This window comes from Hypanus sabinus, chromosome 31 (genome assembly GCF_030144855.1).
Source record: "Hypanus sabinus isolate sHypSab1 chromosome 31, sHypSab1.hap1, whole genome shotgun sequence".
NCBI lineage: Eukaryota > Metazoa > Chordata > Chondrichthyes > Myliobatiformes > Dasyatidae > Hypanus > Hypanus sabinus.
In genome coordinates this window covers 23,778,385-23,793,813 of record NC_082736.1, presented here as the reverse complement: position 1 = coordinate 23,793,813, position 15,429 = coordinate 23,778,385, and the positions used below count along the sequence as shown (strand labels likewise).

Sequence of the window (15,429 nt, the reverse complement as noted above, 5' to 3'; positions counted from 1 at the left end):
CTGTTGAGGGAGTGCAGCGTAGGAATGGCGGGACTGTCATATGTTGAAAGATTGGACTGACTGGGCTTGTATATACTGGAATTTAGAAGGATGAGAGGGGGTCTGATTAAAACATATAAGATTATTAAGGGATTGGACACACTGGAGGCAGGAAGCATGTTCCCGCTGATGGGTGAGTCCAGAACTAGAGGCCACAGTTTAAGAATAAGGGGTAGGCTATTTAGAACAGAGATGCTGAAAAACTTTTTCATCCAGAGAGTGGTGGATCTGTGGAATACTCTGCCTCAGAAGGCAGTGGAGACCAAGTCTCTGGATGCATTCAAGAGAGAGTTAGATAGAGCTCTTATAGATAGCGGGGTCAAGGGATATGGGGAGAGGGCAGGAACGGGGTACTGATTGTGTATGATCAGCCATGATCACAGTGAATGGCAGAGCTGGCTAGAAGGGCCGAATGGCCTACTCCTGCATCTACTATCTATTGTCTATTGCCCACAGAAGGCATAGAGTGATTGTAGACGGGTCATATTCTGCATGGAAGTCGGTCACCAGTGGTGTGCTTCAGGGATCTTCGCTTCGTGATTTTTATAAATGACCTGGATGACGACGTGGAGGGATGGGTTAGCAAATTTGCAGTTGACTCAAAGGTTGGGGGTGTTGTGGATAGTGTGGAGGACTGTCAGAGGTTACACGGGACATCAATAGGATGCAAAACTGGGCTGAGAATTGGCAGATGGGGTTCAACCCAGATAAATGTGAAGTGGTTCATTCTGGTCGTTCAAATATGATGGCAGAATATAGTATTAATGGTAAGACTCCTGGTAGTGTGGAGGATCAGAGGGATCTCAGGGTCCAAGTCCATAGGACACTCAAAACTGCTGTGCAATTTGACTCTATGGTTAAGAAGGCGTACGGTGCATTGGCTTTCATCAGCTGAGGGATTGAGTTTAAGAGCCGAGAGGTAATGTTGCAGCTATATAGGACCCTGGTCAGACCCCATGTGCTCAGAAATGTGCTCATTTCTGGTCACCCCACTGCAAGAAGGATATGGAAGAGATAGAAAGTGTGCAAAGGAGATTCACAAGGATGCTGCCTGGATTGGGGAGCATGCCTTATGAGAATAGGTTGAGTGAACTCGGCCTTTTCTTCTTGGAGCGATGGATGAGAGGTGACCTGATAGAGGTGTACAATATGATGAGAGGCATTGATCGTATGGATAGTCAGAGGCTTTTTCCCAGGGCTGAAGTGGCTAACATGAGAGGGCACAGTTTGAAGGTGATTGGAAGCAGGTACAGAGGAGATGTCAGGGGTATGTTATTTTACGCAGAGAGTGGTGAGTGTGTGGAATGGGCTGCCAGCGACGGTGGTGGAGGCGGATTCAATAGGGTCTCTTAAGGGACTCCTGATAGGTACATGGAGCTCAGAAAAATAGAGGGCTATGGGTAACTCTAGGTAATTTCTAAAGCAAGTACATGTTCCGCACAGCATTGTGCTCTATGTTTCTATGGAATCTTCATAGAGTTTTATGTGGACAATAGCGAAGGGAAGCCAGAACACTGCAGCATTTGGCCCGCAATGCTGTGCTGACCCTTTAACGTAGTTCGGTCTGAGGCCTCCCTCCCACACGCTCCCCCGTTCGCAGTGGACGACTTACCAGGCGTGGCGGCCAGCTGGAGGTTGTGGTCCTGCAGGGACACTCGGGGGCTGCTGCTCGGCGTTTGCCTCAGACTGCTGCCAATAATGCTGAGCAACAGATCGCCCCTGGTGCGTATCAGCGGGTCGGACAGGGAAAGCGACCGACCTCTCTCCGGGAGCTGCGGGGAGGGAAAGCAAAGCAGGTGGGTCACGGGCGCCGACCGGATTGCGTCCGAGGTGGCTACGCATGGCCACATGTTGAACCACAAGTTCACAGCATGTGTGATCTCACCCGGCCCCTTAATATCACCTCCCTGAACAAGAAGGCATGGCAGCGCCTCCACTTCCAGAGGAGATTGAGGCACGTGAGGGTTCACCCCACTCCCCACCCAATCTTAACTTACATCGCGACAAGTTGCATCTCCATCTGGTATGGGAGCAGCTGAGCATCGGACTGTGAGAATGGCTGAGAGGATCGTAGGGGTCTCCCTACCATCCATCGGACATTTACGCAGGGCCCTTACTATCATTAAAGCCGCCCACAGGGAGTGCGGCATCCGCTCAGCATTGACGTGGAGAAACAACTACAATCTCCCCAGCATTTTGTCAAGACCATCTTGAGACCAGAGGCGGCAGAAGACACCATCCTGCTGGGGCTGACCGTGCTGTGGAAGGAGCGACCGGGGGCCCAAGGGAGGAAACTTGCCAGGTACGAGGAACTGGTCAGTGGCAGGGAAAGGTGCTGAAGTGGGCTGTCGGGGACAGAGAGCCATCAGCAACATCGCCAAGGCAGCAGAGAAAGCCTCTCGATGGGCCTGGATGGAGAGAGGAAGTCCATGGGGATCTGCAGAACAGGTCACGGCTTGATCGACCATGGCTGGGCCGCCTGGGCGAGGATGTCTGATGTTGAAAGACCCGAAACACCCAGGTTACATCAATGACGGTGCGCTCGGAGCATCGTGAGGTGTCCCACCCATCCATCCAGGAAACCCTTTGCCTTTCTACCATCAGAGTGCATGAAGACAAGAACGGCCAGGATGGGCCACAGTTCATTCCCTCAGGCCATCAGGCTTCTGAACTCCCTGCTGCGTCCCGCTCAAAGTGTCACCGGTTAACTTGTTTCATGTCTTACAATCTTTAATTTAATCTGTAGATTTTATCATACTTTCATAAGTTATCGTGTGGTACGTACTACCGTGCTTTACACCCTGGTTCAAAGAAATGTCTCATTTGACCGTATGTGTGTATGTAGTTAAAGGACAGTAAACTTGACAAATTTGAACTTGAAGACTAGCAGGAATGGCTAATACCCCGCAGGTCCATGGGATGCAAAGTTCAAAGCGTTAGTATCAAAGTATGTATGTCACAAAATACAACCTTGAGATTCATTTTCCTGCAGGCAGTTACAGTAGGGGCAGTGTAGTGGCATCCGCACTGGACTTTGCAGATGGTCCCAAGTTCGAATCCGGCCAGCAACTTGCATGCTTTCCACCCATGTTGGGTTGAGTGTTGAGCTGGCAACTCGGCCTCGTAAGAAACCGACAAAGTGCCACCCGATGCACCACAGGGCACGGGAAGGAACGAATCACAGTAGGGCGAAAATGGCTAATACAAGGGGGCATAATTTTCATTGATCCCAAAGGAAATTATAGCGTCACAGTAGCGTTATAAGTGCACAGATACACAAATATGACAAGAGAAGTAAGAAAGAATTAAAAATAAAAAAAATAAGTTACCTCAGACAGTCTAACAGGAGTGGGGGGGGGGAGGGTCATCACTTCCCCGGCTGTAGGTTGACTCATTATCGAGCCTAATAGCCGAGGGTAAGAGTGACCTCGTATATCGCTCTTTGGAGCAGCGCAGTTGTCTCAGTCTGTCACTGAAAGTGTTCCTCTGTTCAGCCAAGGTGGCGCGCAGAGGGTGAGAAACATCGTCCGGAATTGCCAGGGTTTTCCGTCAGGTCCTTTGTTCTACCACAGCCTCCAGTGTGTCTCCTATAACAGAACAAGGCCTTTCTAATCAGTTTATTGAGCCTGTTGGCATCACCCGTGTTGATGCCATTGGCCCAGCTCATCACCGTATAGGAGATTGTACTGGTGACAACAGACCGGTAGAACGTGTGAGGGAGAGGCCTGCATACTCCAAAGGACCTCAGTCTCCTCAGGAAGCAGAGGCGACTCCAGCCCTCCTTGTACACAGTATCTGTGCTGGTGCTCCACTCAGGTGTTTGGAGGGAAGTATTGTGGGGGGGGGGGGGGGAAGGAAATGTGTCTTTTTTTGATACAGTGAAATACAATAGAATTGACGAAAAACTACGCTCAAAGACTGACAAACAACCAATGTGCAAAAGATGGACAAACTGTGCAAATAAAAATTAATAGTTACATAAATAACTAGGTAAAATAAATACTTTTGAGAATATGAGTTTCAGAGTCCTTGAAAGTGAGTCCATAGGTTGTGGAATCAGTTCAGTGTTGAGGTGAGTGAAGTTGTCCACACTGGCTCAGGAGCCTGGTGGGTGAGGGGTGATAACTGTCCTTGAATTGGTCGTGTGGGACCTGATGGTTGAGGGGTGATAACTGTCCCTGAACCTGGTTGTGTGGGTCCTGATGGTCGAGGGGTGATAACTGTCCCTGAACCTGGTGGTGTGGGACCTGATGGTTGAGGGGTGATAACTGTCCCTGAACCTGGTGGTGTGGGACCTGATGGTTGAGGGGTGATAACTGTTCCTGAACCTGGTGGTGTGGGAACTGATGGTTGAGGGGTGATAACTGTTCCTGAACCTGGTGGTGTGGGACCTGACGGTTGAGGGGTGATAACTGTTCCTGAACCTGGTGGTGTGGGACCTGATGGTTGAGGGGTGATAACTGTCCCTGAACCTGGTGGTGTGGGACCTGAGACCCCTGTACCTCGTTCCAAGTGGTGGCAGTGAGAAGAGATGTTGGGAGCCCTTGTTGATGGACGCTGCTTTCTAGAGGCAGCGCCCCTCGTAGATGTGCTCAATGGTGCGGAAGGCTTTGCCTGTGATGGACCGGGCTGCGTCCATCATGTTTTGCGGCCTTCTCTGATCCCGGGCTTCGGTCCTTCCATATCAGGCCACGATGCAACCGGCCAGACTTGTGTGTCAGCCTTCACTGGGTGGGGGAGTAAGTTGAAGAGCCATGAGGTAATGCTGCAGCTCTATAAAACCCTGGTCAGATGCTTGTGAGTCTTGTGTTCAGTTCTGGTCCCCTGGTTATGGGAAGGATGTGGAAGCTTTAAAGAGGGTACAGAGGAGGTTTACCAGAATCCTGCCCGGACTAGAGTGAGCTGGGGCTTTTCTTTCGAGACGAGAGGCGACTTCTTAGAGGTCTACAAGATGACAAAAGTCACATATCGAGTGGACAGCCAGAGACTTTTACCCAGGCTGGAAATGGCGAATACGAGACGGCTTAATTTTATGGTGCAAAGAATGGCGGAGGGTGGGGTGTGGATGTCAGAGGTGGTTTCTCTATTGCACAGAGTGGTGGGTGCGTGGAATGAAAAGCCAGGGGTGGTGCTGGAGGCAGATACTTTGGGGACATTTTAGAGACTCTTAGTTGGAAGGGTTAGGTTGCTCTTGGAGTAGGTTCAGAGGTCGGCACAGCATTGTGGGCCAGAGGGCCTGTACTGTTCTGTCAATGGTCCAAGTTCATTATTGGATGTAACTTGTACTCGATCCTCTGTCCAATGAAGGCCACCACAGAATACGACTGACTGGTTGCTTCACAAAAATACCAAAGCCCGAGAATGGAAAAACCCGCTGAGAACGATGGACACAGCCCATATTGTTATTGGATCTGAAATTTGTAGTGTTTGGCACTTCTATGAGACGTTTGTGCGCAAGGGTGTGCATGCACGCACGCTCGCTCTCACCATGGTTTGGCAATCTGTGTTCTCTGATCTACAGAGGATTTCTTTAGCCAGTGGGTGGTGAATCATTGCCGCAGGCGGCCAAGTCATTGGGTATATTTAAAGCTGAGGTTGATAGGTTATTGATTCCTAGAGGCAGGGAGAAGGCAGAAGAATGGGGTAGAGAAGGAAAATAAATCAGCCATGATGGAGTGGAGCAGACTCGATGGGCTGAATGGCCTCATTCTGCTCCTATGTCTTATAATGACAGCTAAAGACAGGATTTCTTTGTCTTTTTCCTGCTCTCTCTGTCTGTGTCTTCTTTGCCACGAGGCTACGTTTTTGCTTTCTCTCTCTCCCTCTTTCCCCTTGTCTTGTTCTTAAAAACACTTAATAAACAGTCGTAAGCATCAGATTTTATGCCTCGTCCCTGACTTCCCGAAACGCTGCCTCACGGAGGCGGCGTCCATCATTAAGGAGCCCCACCACCCAGGACGTTGCTACCATCAGGGAGGAGGTACAGTAAGTAGGTCCAAGATAAGCAGTATGGTAGTATGTGTATAGGTGTGCGATTTACATTTTAGCTGGTTCAGCCCGACGTTGCTCCTGTTCCCGTGCCGCAATCCTCTCACGTCAAGCTCAGTGTGGTTCTGCCGAGCGCGGTGTGAGCGCCGGAACGAGTGGCGACACTTGCAGGCTGCCCCCGGCACGTCCTTAGGTTGCGCTGGCTGTTAACGCGAACGATGCATTTCTCCGCATGTCTGAATCCGGTCTGAGGTGAACGGGGGGAAATCTAGGGGCTCGTTTCTGCACAGGAAGTGGCGGGTGCCTGCCGACATGGTGACAATACTTAAGAGGTATTTAGACGGGGAATGGAGGGATTGAGGTTATGTGCAGACAGGCGTGAGGTTTAGACTGGCGTCAGAGACACTGTGCTGGACTGATTGATGCATATCACTGTTCCCCCCCACTCTCCACACCCAGTGATCCTGAGATAAACAGCCCAACTCTAAACACTAGAGGGATAGGGAGTTAAGGGGATTGCTCTCCAAACACATTCCGTTCCAGGGAGGTCTGATACGTGGGCTCTGATTGGCTACTCTGGTGCTAGATTACTCACTCTCATTGGATTCCAAGGTTAATAGACCATAAGGTATAGGAGCAGAATTAGGCCATTTGACCCATCATCAAGTCTGCTCCCCCATGTCATCATGGCTGATGTGTTTTCCCTCCTAGCCCCCAATCTCCTGCCTTCTCCCCGTATCCCTTCATGCCCTGACCAATCAAGAGTTTTTCAACCTCTGCCTTAAACATGCATAAAGACTCGGCCTCCACAGCTGCCTGTGGCAATGAATTTCACAGATTCAGCACTCTCTGGCTAAAGAAATTCTTCCTCACCTCTGTTCTAAAAGGATGCCCCTCTACTCTGAGGCCTCTGGTCCTAGATTCTCCCACCACAGGACGCATCCTCTCCACATCCACTCTTTCGAGGCCTTTCAACATTTGAAGGCTGAAATGAGATCTCACCCCCCCCCCGCCCCACATTCTTCTAAATTCCAATGAGTACAGAGATAGAGCCATTGCCTCAAGGCAACAGAGGCCTGGTTCGAACCCGACTCTGTACGAGCGAAGAGCTTGCAGGCTCAGCTGGCAAAGTCCCACAAATGTGTAAATCATAGCCCCCCCCCCCCCCGGTGTGCGAGTGGGAGAACTCGGAGCTGTTAACAAAAGCATGTGGAGAGTAGATGGGACAATCAAAGAAAGGGTTTCACCCGCGCCCGCCATCCTGGGCCCTCCTGCCCCGCATGCTCACTCACCGTGGTCCGGCGACCCTCAACCTGGCTTTCTGCTCCGTCCGCAGACCAGATCCCCCTCCACACCACGTGCAGGTAGCTGGCCAGAACGAGGACGCACAGGAAGGTAAAGTTGGTGGAGACGCCGATGATGGCTGACATCGCTGGGAAGGTGTACAGGAGGTACCTGCGGGGGAGGAATAGGTGAAGGGGAGGGGGAGGGAGCGAGTGGGAAGGGGTTGAGAAGGCAACAAAAGGGAGGGGGAGGGGCAGTGAGAGGGTGGGTGTGGTAGAAGGGAAAGAGAGAAGGGGTTCAGAGTGGAGAATGAGAAAATAGGCACATTTCTTTTCACCAGCCCTGATGAAGGGCCTCAGCCTGAAACATTGACTGATTATTCCTCTCCACAGATGCTGCCTGACCTGCTGATTTCCTCCAGCATTGTGTGTGTGACTTCCAGCATCTCTTTTTCGGGAAGGGAGTGGCCGTACAGGGGGAGGGAAAGCAAAGAACCCAACTGGCCCACAGTGTGGTACGATGGGTATGGAGGAGGGCAGGAGGAATCCTCAGGGGAAGGCCGTGGAGACGGGGCTGGTGAGTGAAACGGAGGGTCAGGCATGACCCCAGCGAGGATCGGGCAGCTGTGAGACCGGCTCCTGCCCGCCGTCCCCAGAGCTGGCCTCACCCAGTCAAAAGTGGGGTGGCACGGCTAGCGTATCGCCATCGGGATTCAATTCCTGTTGCTGTCAGTAAGGGGCTTGCACGTTCTCCACATTCCAAATCCGTGCAGATTACGGGTAGTTGTGGTGAGTGTGCTACATTGACTCACGGGATGCCCAGCGCAATCCATGCCGTTTTGACAATGCAAATGACGCACTTCGTGGCGTTTTTTGGTGTTTGCGAGGTAAATAAAACCACTCGGCGGGGGCCATGTGCAAATGAGGTTGTATGGAGGATCAGAGAGACAGGGGTGTGCGTGCACGCATCACGCGAGGGCTTGGCGTGCTCTCCCTGTGCTCCACCTTCTCTCTTCACCTCAAAAGATGTGCCACTTGGTGAGTCCTTGTCACGTGTGTGTGTGTGTGAAGGATTAGTTTACTTGTCGACTATCGACTGGCCCGTTTGAAGGATGCAGCTTTTCACCAGTGTCTGGTTTCAGGCCTCAGGGATATAAGAGAAGGCGCATGAGGCTCGGTCGCTTTCTTCCATCCCCGGGAACTCATCGTCACTCTGAGATCGTGACCGGTGCTGAAGAACCACTGGGATAGTACGCTGCGGATCAAGAAGGGCCCACGCCCTCTCTTAGCTAAGTTTCTGTTGTTGAATGTTTAGTTAGTAGTCTTTGTAATTTGGGGATTTATACGTTTGGTCGAATGTTTTATGTAAATAAATGATTAGTGGGCTCACTCGCAATCAATGTCTTCTGTCTCGCTCAACAAACCCCTGAACCTGCTTCCTTGTGACAGTCCGCTAGGCCCTGTCCAGCCAGGTGGAAGAAATGAAAAGAAGCGGAGGACAATCACTAGGAAGGCTGAGGGAGGGTCTGAATGCTGGCAAGGATTCAGCTGACCAGACGGTCTCCTTGACACCAGTCAGCCATGCCAAATGCGTACTCTGTGGTTACCAGCTCTCTACTGCGGCCCGAGGGAATGTCCCAACCAGGGAAAAGAGGGACTTGGCCAGGGCAGCTAGATTACTGGGCCTGCTTTCTACTCTCCTGCCTGCCTGGGGGTGAACCTTCTGGGTCGCCTTACAGCCTCCAGGAGAGGGGCGTCGGAGCCGGTGCGCTCCACCAGGGGGCGGTGTGGCGCAATGCCCAGGCTGGAGTCGGTGCTGTCCCCTAGTGTTCGCTCGGCAGAAGGCAAGCTGCATTGTGGCACTTCATGGACTGTTTTCTTATTTTGAGTCGAGATATCTTTACGTGCTTTGTGCTGAGTGTGTGACTGCTGGTACTGCGTTTTGCACCTTGGCACCAGAGTAACGCTCTCTTGCTGGTCTGTGTTCATGTATGGTTGAATGACAATTAAACTTGAATTCAATGGAAATCGCAGCGGAAGGGTGGGCAGAGAAGGTGAAGGGAATATTACACAACTACCCCACGGGAGCAGAGAGAGTCCACACGGATGGTGGAGCGGACTCCCACCCAACATCGAGCGCCCTTTCCCTTTCCCGCAGTGGGGTGAGGGGCTCACCTGATTCCCGTGAAGTGGGCGCGGATCAGCAGCTGAGCCTTGTAGATCTCGATGTGCTTTGTTTGGATCTCGATCACTGCCCCAATCGTCGGAGTGTACTGCACAGAGCACAGAACACATCAGAGCCTCACAGCACTCAGCAGGCAGGACTCGTCCGAATCACTACGTCCCGCCAGCGAACCTCCTGTGAAGTCCAGATCCTTCCCAATGTGGAAGGGGTGCTGGGCTTCCAGGATGTGCCAGCTCTCCGAAAACTGTCTGCCGACAGATTTCAGCGGTGTCTCCTTGCCCAGAGCACTCCATTTACCTGTTCACCAACTTGAAACCGCACTGTGGCAGAGCGGGAAGAGCCGCTACCTCACGGCCCCGGAGACCTGGGTTTGATCCCGATCTCCGGCCTAGCCGCGAGTCTGTGTCTGCAGGCTATGGAGTCAGAGGGCCGAACGGCCTCTTTCCCTGCAGTATGACGCCACGTCCTGCCCTTCATAATATCACAGAATTGCCATCAGTGCCATGTGCTAGCGAGGCCAGATTAGCAAGATTATACAGTTTAACGTGTGCGTAGGAGGGAGGGCAGAAGATTTTTGGATCATTGGGCTCTCTTCCAGGGACCGGTACAGGAGGGAGGGTTTGCAGCTGAACTGAAGAGGGACTAATATCCTAGTGGGAGGGTTTGTTAACACTGCACGGTGGGGTTTAAATTAGAGTTGCAGGGGGATGGGAACCAGAGTGCCAGAACAGTTTGCGGAGAAGCAGCTGTTGGTACGACCTCAGGGACAGTCAGGAAGGTCGAGCGTGGTGCAACTAGTGTCCCGAGCTGTGTACAGTTCAATGCAAGAAGTATTGTAGGAAAGGCAGATGAACCCAGGGCATGGATCAACACACGGAATTATGACATCGTAGCCATTAATGAGACTTGGTTGCAGGACTGGCAACTCGATATTCCGGGATTCCGTTGTTTTAGATGCGACAGAGCAAGAGGGATTAAAGAAGGGAGCATTACTGGTCAGGGAGAATGACACAACAGTGTTCAGTCAGGACAGACTGGAGAACTCATCAACTGGGGCATAATTGCTGGAACTGAGAAATAAGACAGATATGACCACTAAGGATTACAGACCACCCAACATTCCGAGGGACTTAGAAGAACAAATCTGTAAAGAGATTGCAGACTGTTGCGAGAAACATAAAGTTGTTATAGCAGGTGATTTAGAATTTCCACACGTTGACTGGGAATCCCATACTGTAAAAAGGGTCAGTAGCCCGTGCCCTGTCGATCTCGAATTGTTTCGCTAGGACAGAGCTTGTTAAATGTCTTCAGGCAAGTTTCCTTCATCAGTATGTGGAATTTCCAATGAGAGAGTGTGTGATACTGGCTCTGCCATTAGGGAACAAGACAGGGCAGGTGACAGAAATTTGTGTAGGGGAACACTTGGCATCCAGTGGCCACAATGGCATTAGTTTCAAAGTAAATACGCACTTACTCTGCGGGCTGCAATTATAAATTGGACAGTATCAGGAATTATCTGACGTTGTGGATTGGGACAGGCTGCTTTCTGGCAAAGGTGCACTTGGTCAGTGGGAGCTCTTCGAAAGTGAAATTTCAGGGGTATTATTCTTGTACGTGCCTGTCAGAATAAAAGGGAGAGGTAACAGGTGAAGGAAACCTTGGTTTTCGAGAGATTACGAGGCCCTGGTTATGAGTCAGAAGGAGGTGTTGTAGCAGGTGTTTATGGAGTACAGGAAATGCAAGAGAACACTTAGGAAGGAAATCAGGAGGGCTAAGGGAAGGCACGGGATTGCTCTAGCAGACAAGGTGAAGGAGAATCCTGTTAAGAGCAAAAGGATTGCAAGAGACAAAATCTGTCCCCTGGAAGATCAGAGTGGTAATCCATGTGTGAAGCCTAAAGAGATGGGGCAGATCTTAAATCTGGAGGAGGAGGAGAAGATGGTGGTGCAACACAGTGGACATGACCGCTCCGGTGAATGTTACGTGTAAGTAGGGATCCGTGCACGATCCTGATTTGACGGAGATAGACGTGAGAGCGTGGAGGAACATCTGTAATGCCCGCTTCGCGGCCACTGCTACCGTGCGGTCCGGAATCTCCGGAGGAGAAGGCCTCCGAGACCTCGGCTTTGCTCGTTTCGGCGGCCGGGACGAGGTCGAAGGCGCTCGGCAGAGGCTGGTGCTGGGGAGGCTGTATCGGAGGGGCTGGTCAGAGGCTCGAAGTTTTCAGACGGATTCAGAGTCTGCTGTCGTCAGGTGCTTCCAAGGCATCAGTTGTCAGTGCCTGGAAGTTTATGGCAGGGAGAGTTTTCCCGTTTTGCTGCCTGATATCGGGAACTATCGGAGTCGATCGGGACTTGAGACTTTTTTAAAAACCGTGCCTATGGTCTGCTTTTATCAAATTATGGTGTTTCTTTGCACTGCTGTAACTATATGCTATAATGATGTGGTTTTGTCAGTGTTAGTCTTTGGTTTGTCCTATTTGTTTCTGTGATATCATACTGGAGGAACATTGTATCATTTCTTAATGCATGCATTTCTAAATGACAGTAAACGAGGACTGAGTGTCCTCATAATCTAAAAAAAAAATTTTTTTTACATCTGTATTTACTTGGGAGACGGACGCTGAGCCTACAGACGTGAGGCGAAGCAGCATCGACTTCATGGACCCCGTACGGATTACAGAGGTGGAGACGTTTGCTATTCTAAGGCATATCAGGGTGGAGAGATCCCCAGGGCCTGACAGAGTGTCTCCTCGGACCCTCCGGGAGGCAAATGCAGGAACTGCCGGGGCCCTGGCAAAGAGATTTAAATCATCCTTAGCAGAAGGAGAGGTACCGGAGGATTGGAGGATAACCAAAGTCCTCCGCTGTTTAAAAAAGGCTCTAAACATATGAACCAGGGAATTATAGGCCGGCAGCTCTGACATCCCCCAGAAAGGAATTCTAAGGGACTGGATATCGGAGTATTCGGACGGACATAAACTCATTAAGGATAGTCATCATGGCTTCGTGCTTGATAGGTCGTGCCTCACCAATCTTATAGAGGCTTCTGAGGAAGTTACCAGGAAAGCGGATGAAGGAAAAGCAGCGGATGTTGTCTACGTGGACTTTAGCAAGACATTAGACAAGGTCCCAAATGGGAGGCTGGTCAAAAAGGTTCAGCCGCTCGGCGTTCAAGATGAGGCAGTAAATTGGATTAACATTGGATTTGTGGGAGAAGTCAGAGAGTGGTAGTGGAGGATTGCTTCTCTGAGTGGAGGCCTGTGACTAGTGTAGTGCCACAGGGATCGGTGCTAGGTCCATTGTTGAAGTCTGGAGCACAGGAGAAGGGATGTTTTGTTGAAGTTGTACAAGACGTTGGTGGGGCCTCATTTGGAGTATTGAGTGCAGTTTTGGTCACCTACCTACAGGAAAGATGTAAACAAGGTTGAAAGAGTACAGAGAAAATTTACAAGGATGTTGCTGGGTCTGGGGGACCTGAGTTACAAGGAAAGATTGAACAGGTTAGGACTTTATTCCCTAGAATGTAGAAGATTGAGGGGAGATTTGATAGAAGTATACAAAATTATGAGGGGTATTGAGAGGGTAAATGCAAGCAGGCTTTTTCCACTGAGGTTGGTGGGACTACAACTAGAGGTCATGGGTCAAAGGTGAAAAGTTTAAGGGGAACACCAGGGGGAAATTCTTCACTCCGAGGGTTGAGAGAGTGTGGAACAATGAGGTGGAGACTTACTGAATCTTCCTTATAGTCGGAGTAGAACTCGACCTCCACGACCTGCATCTGCTCCAGCAGCCCGGTAATGAAGAGAGGGGCAAATAGCAGAGTGTCCAAAGTTTGTAACAGCCACGACTTGTAATGTAACATTGCCTGAAAGGAACAAAACACAGGGTGACTGCACACCACAGGAAGACTCCCATATCCTACTATGCAACTATTCAGGAACTCTGACATTCCTGAATCTACACCCAGTGTCACTAGGGCCCCAGTTCCCTCTCGACTCACTCGACTCCTGGTTCCCCCATTCCCTCGATTCACTGGCTCCCCGGTTCCCATATTCCCTCTCGACTCACCGGGGCCCCAGTTCCCATGTTCCCTCTTGATTCACCAGGGCCCCAGTTCCCATGTTCCCTCTTGATTCACCAGGGCCCCAGTTCCCATGTTCCCTCTTGATTCACCAGGGCCCCAGTTCCCATGTTCTCTCTTGATTCACCAGGGCCCCAGTTCCCATGTTCCCTCTTGATTCACCAGGGCCCCAGTTCCCATGTTCCCATGATATCTCGGCTCACCAGGGCCCCAGTTCCCATGTTCCCTCTTGATTCACCAGGGCCCCAGTTCCCATGTTCCCATGATATCTCGACTCACCAGGGCCCCAGTTCCCATGTTCCCATGATATCTCGGCTCACCAGGGCCCCAGTTCCCATGTTCCCATGATATCTCGACTCACCGGGGCTCCAGTTCCCATGTTCCCATGATATCTCGGCTCACCAGGGCCCCAGTTCCCATGTTCCCATGATATCTCGACTCACCAGGGCCCCAGTTCCCATGTTCCCATGATATCTCGGCTCACCAGGGCCCCAGTTCCCATGTTCCCATGATATCTCGACTCACCAGGGCCCCAGTTCCCATGTTCCCATGATATCTCGACTCACCAGGGCCCCAGTTCCCATGTTCCCTCTTGATTCACCAGGGCCCCAGTTCCCATGTTCCCATGATATCTCGGCTCACCAGGGCCTCAGTTCCCATGTTCCCTCTTGATTCACCAGGGCCCCAGTTCCCATGTTCCCATGATATCTCGGCTCACCAGGGCCCCAGTTCCCATGTTCCCTCTCGACTCACCGGGGCCCCAGTTCCCATGTTCCCTCTCGATTCACCGGAGTCCCAGTTCCCATGTTCCCTCTTGATTCACCAGGGCCCCAGTTCCCATGTTCCCATGATATCTCGGCTCACCAGGGCCCCAGTTCCCATGTTCCCATGATATCTCGACTCACCGGGGCTCCAGTTCCCATGTTCCCATGATATCTCGGCTCACCAGGGCCCCAGTTCCCATGTTCCCATGATATCACGACTCACCAGGGCCCCAGTTCCCATGTTCCCATGATATCTCGGCTCACCAGGGCCCCAGTTCCCATGTTCCCATGATATCTCGGCTCACCAGGGCCCCAGTTCCCATGTTCCCATGATATCTCGACTCACCAAGGCCCCAGTTCCCACATTCCCTCTCGATTCACCGGGGCCCCAGTTCCCATGTTCCCTCTCGATTCACCGGGGCCCCAGTTCCCATGTTCCCTCTCGATTCACCGGGGCCCCAGTTCCCATGTTCCCTCTCGATTCACCGGGGCCCCAGTTCCCATGATATCTCGGCTCACCAGGGCCCCAGTTCCCATGTTCCCATGATATCTCGGCTCACCAGGGCCCCAGTTCCCATGTTCCCATGATATCTCGACTCACCAAGGCCCCAGTTCCCACATTCCCTCTCGATTCACCGGGGCCCCAGATCCCACGTTCCCTCTCGACTCACCGGGGCCCCAGTTCCCATGTTCCCTCTCGATTCACCGGGGCCCCAGTTCCCATGTTCCCTCTCGATTCACCGGGGCCCCAGTTCCCATGTTCCCTCTCGATTCACCGGGGCCCAGTTCCCATGTTCCCTCTCGACTCACCGGGGCCCCAGTTCCCACGTTCCTTCTCGACTCACCGGGGCCCCAGTTCCCATGATATCTCGACTCACCGGGGCCCCAGTTCCCATGATATCTCGACTCACCGGGGCCCCAGTTCCCATGATATCTCGACTCACCGGGGCCCCAGTTCCCATGATATCTCGACTCACCGGGGCCCCAGTTCCCATGTTCCTTCTCGACTCACCGGGGCCCCAGTTCCCATGTTCCCTCTCGATTCACCGGGGCTCCAGTTCCCATGTTCCCTCTCGACTCACCGGGG

The 15,429-nt window shown here is 51.8% G+C and overlaps 1 protein-coding gene across 11 annotated transcripts in view; it reads right to left on the bottom strand.

Annotated features, from left to right (window-relative positions):
• bscl2 (BSCL2 lipid droplet biogenesis associated, seipin) overlaps positions 1 to 15,429 on the bottom strand; it is a 116,930-nt gene that overhangs the window by 70,124 nt on the left and 31,377 nt on the right. For all 11 annotated transcript variants that reach the window (XM_059955165.1, XM_059955166.1, XM_059955168.1 and 8 more), the window contains 4 exons: positions 13,228 to 13,362; positions 9,486 to 9,583; positions 7,320 to 7,482; positions 1,652 to 1,811 (listed from right to left, as the gene is read on the bottom strand). In XM_059955165.1, coding sequence (XP_059811148.1) covers positions 1,652 to 1,811; positions 7,320 to 7,482; positions 9,486 to 9,583; positions 13,228 to 13,362 — 556 coding nt within the window. The remainder of the gene's footprint in view (positions 1 to 1,651; positions 1,812 to 7,319; positions 7,483 to 9,485; positions 9,584 to 13,227; positions 13,363 to 15,429) is intronic.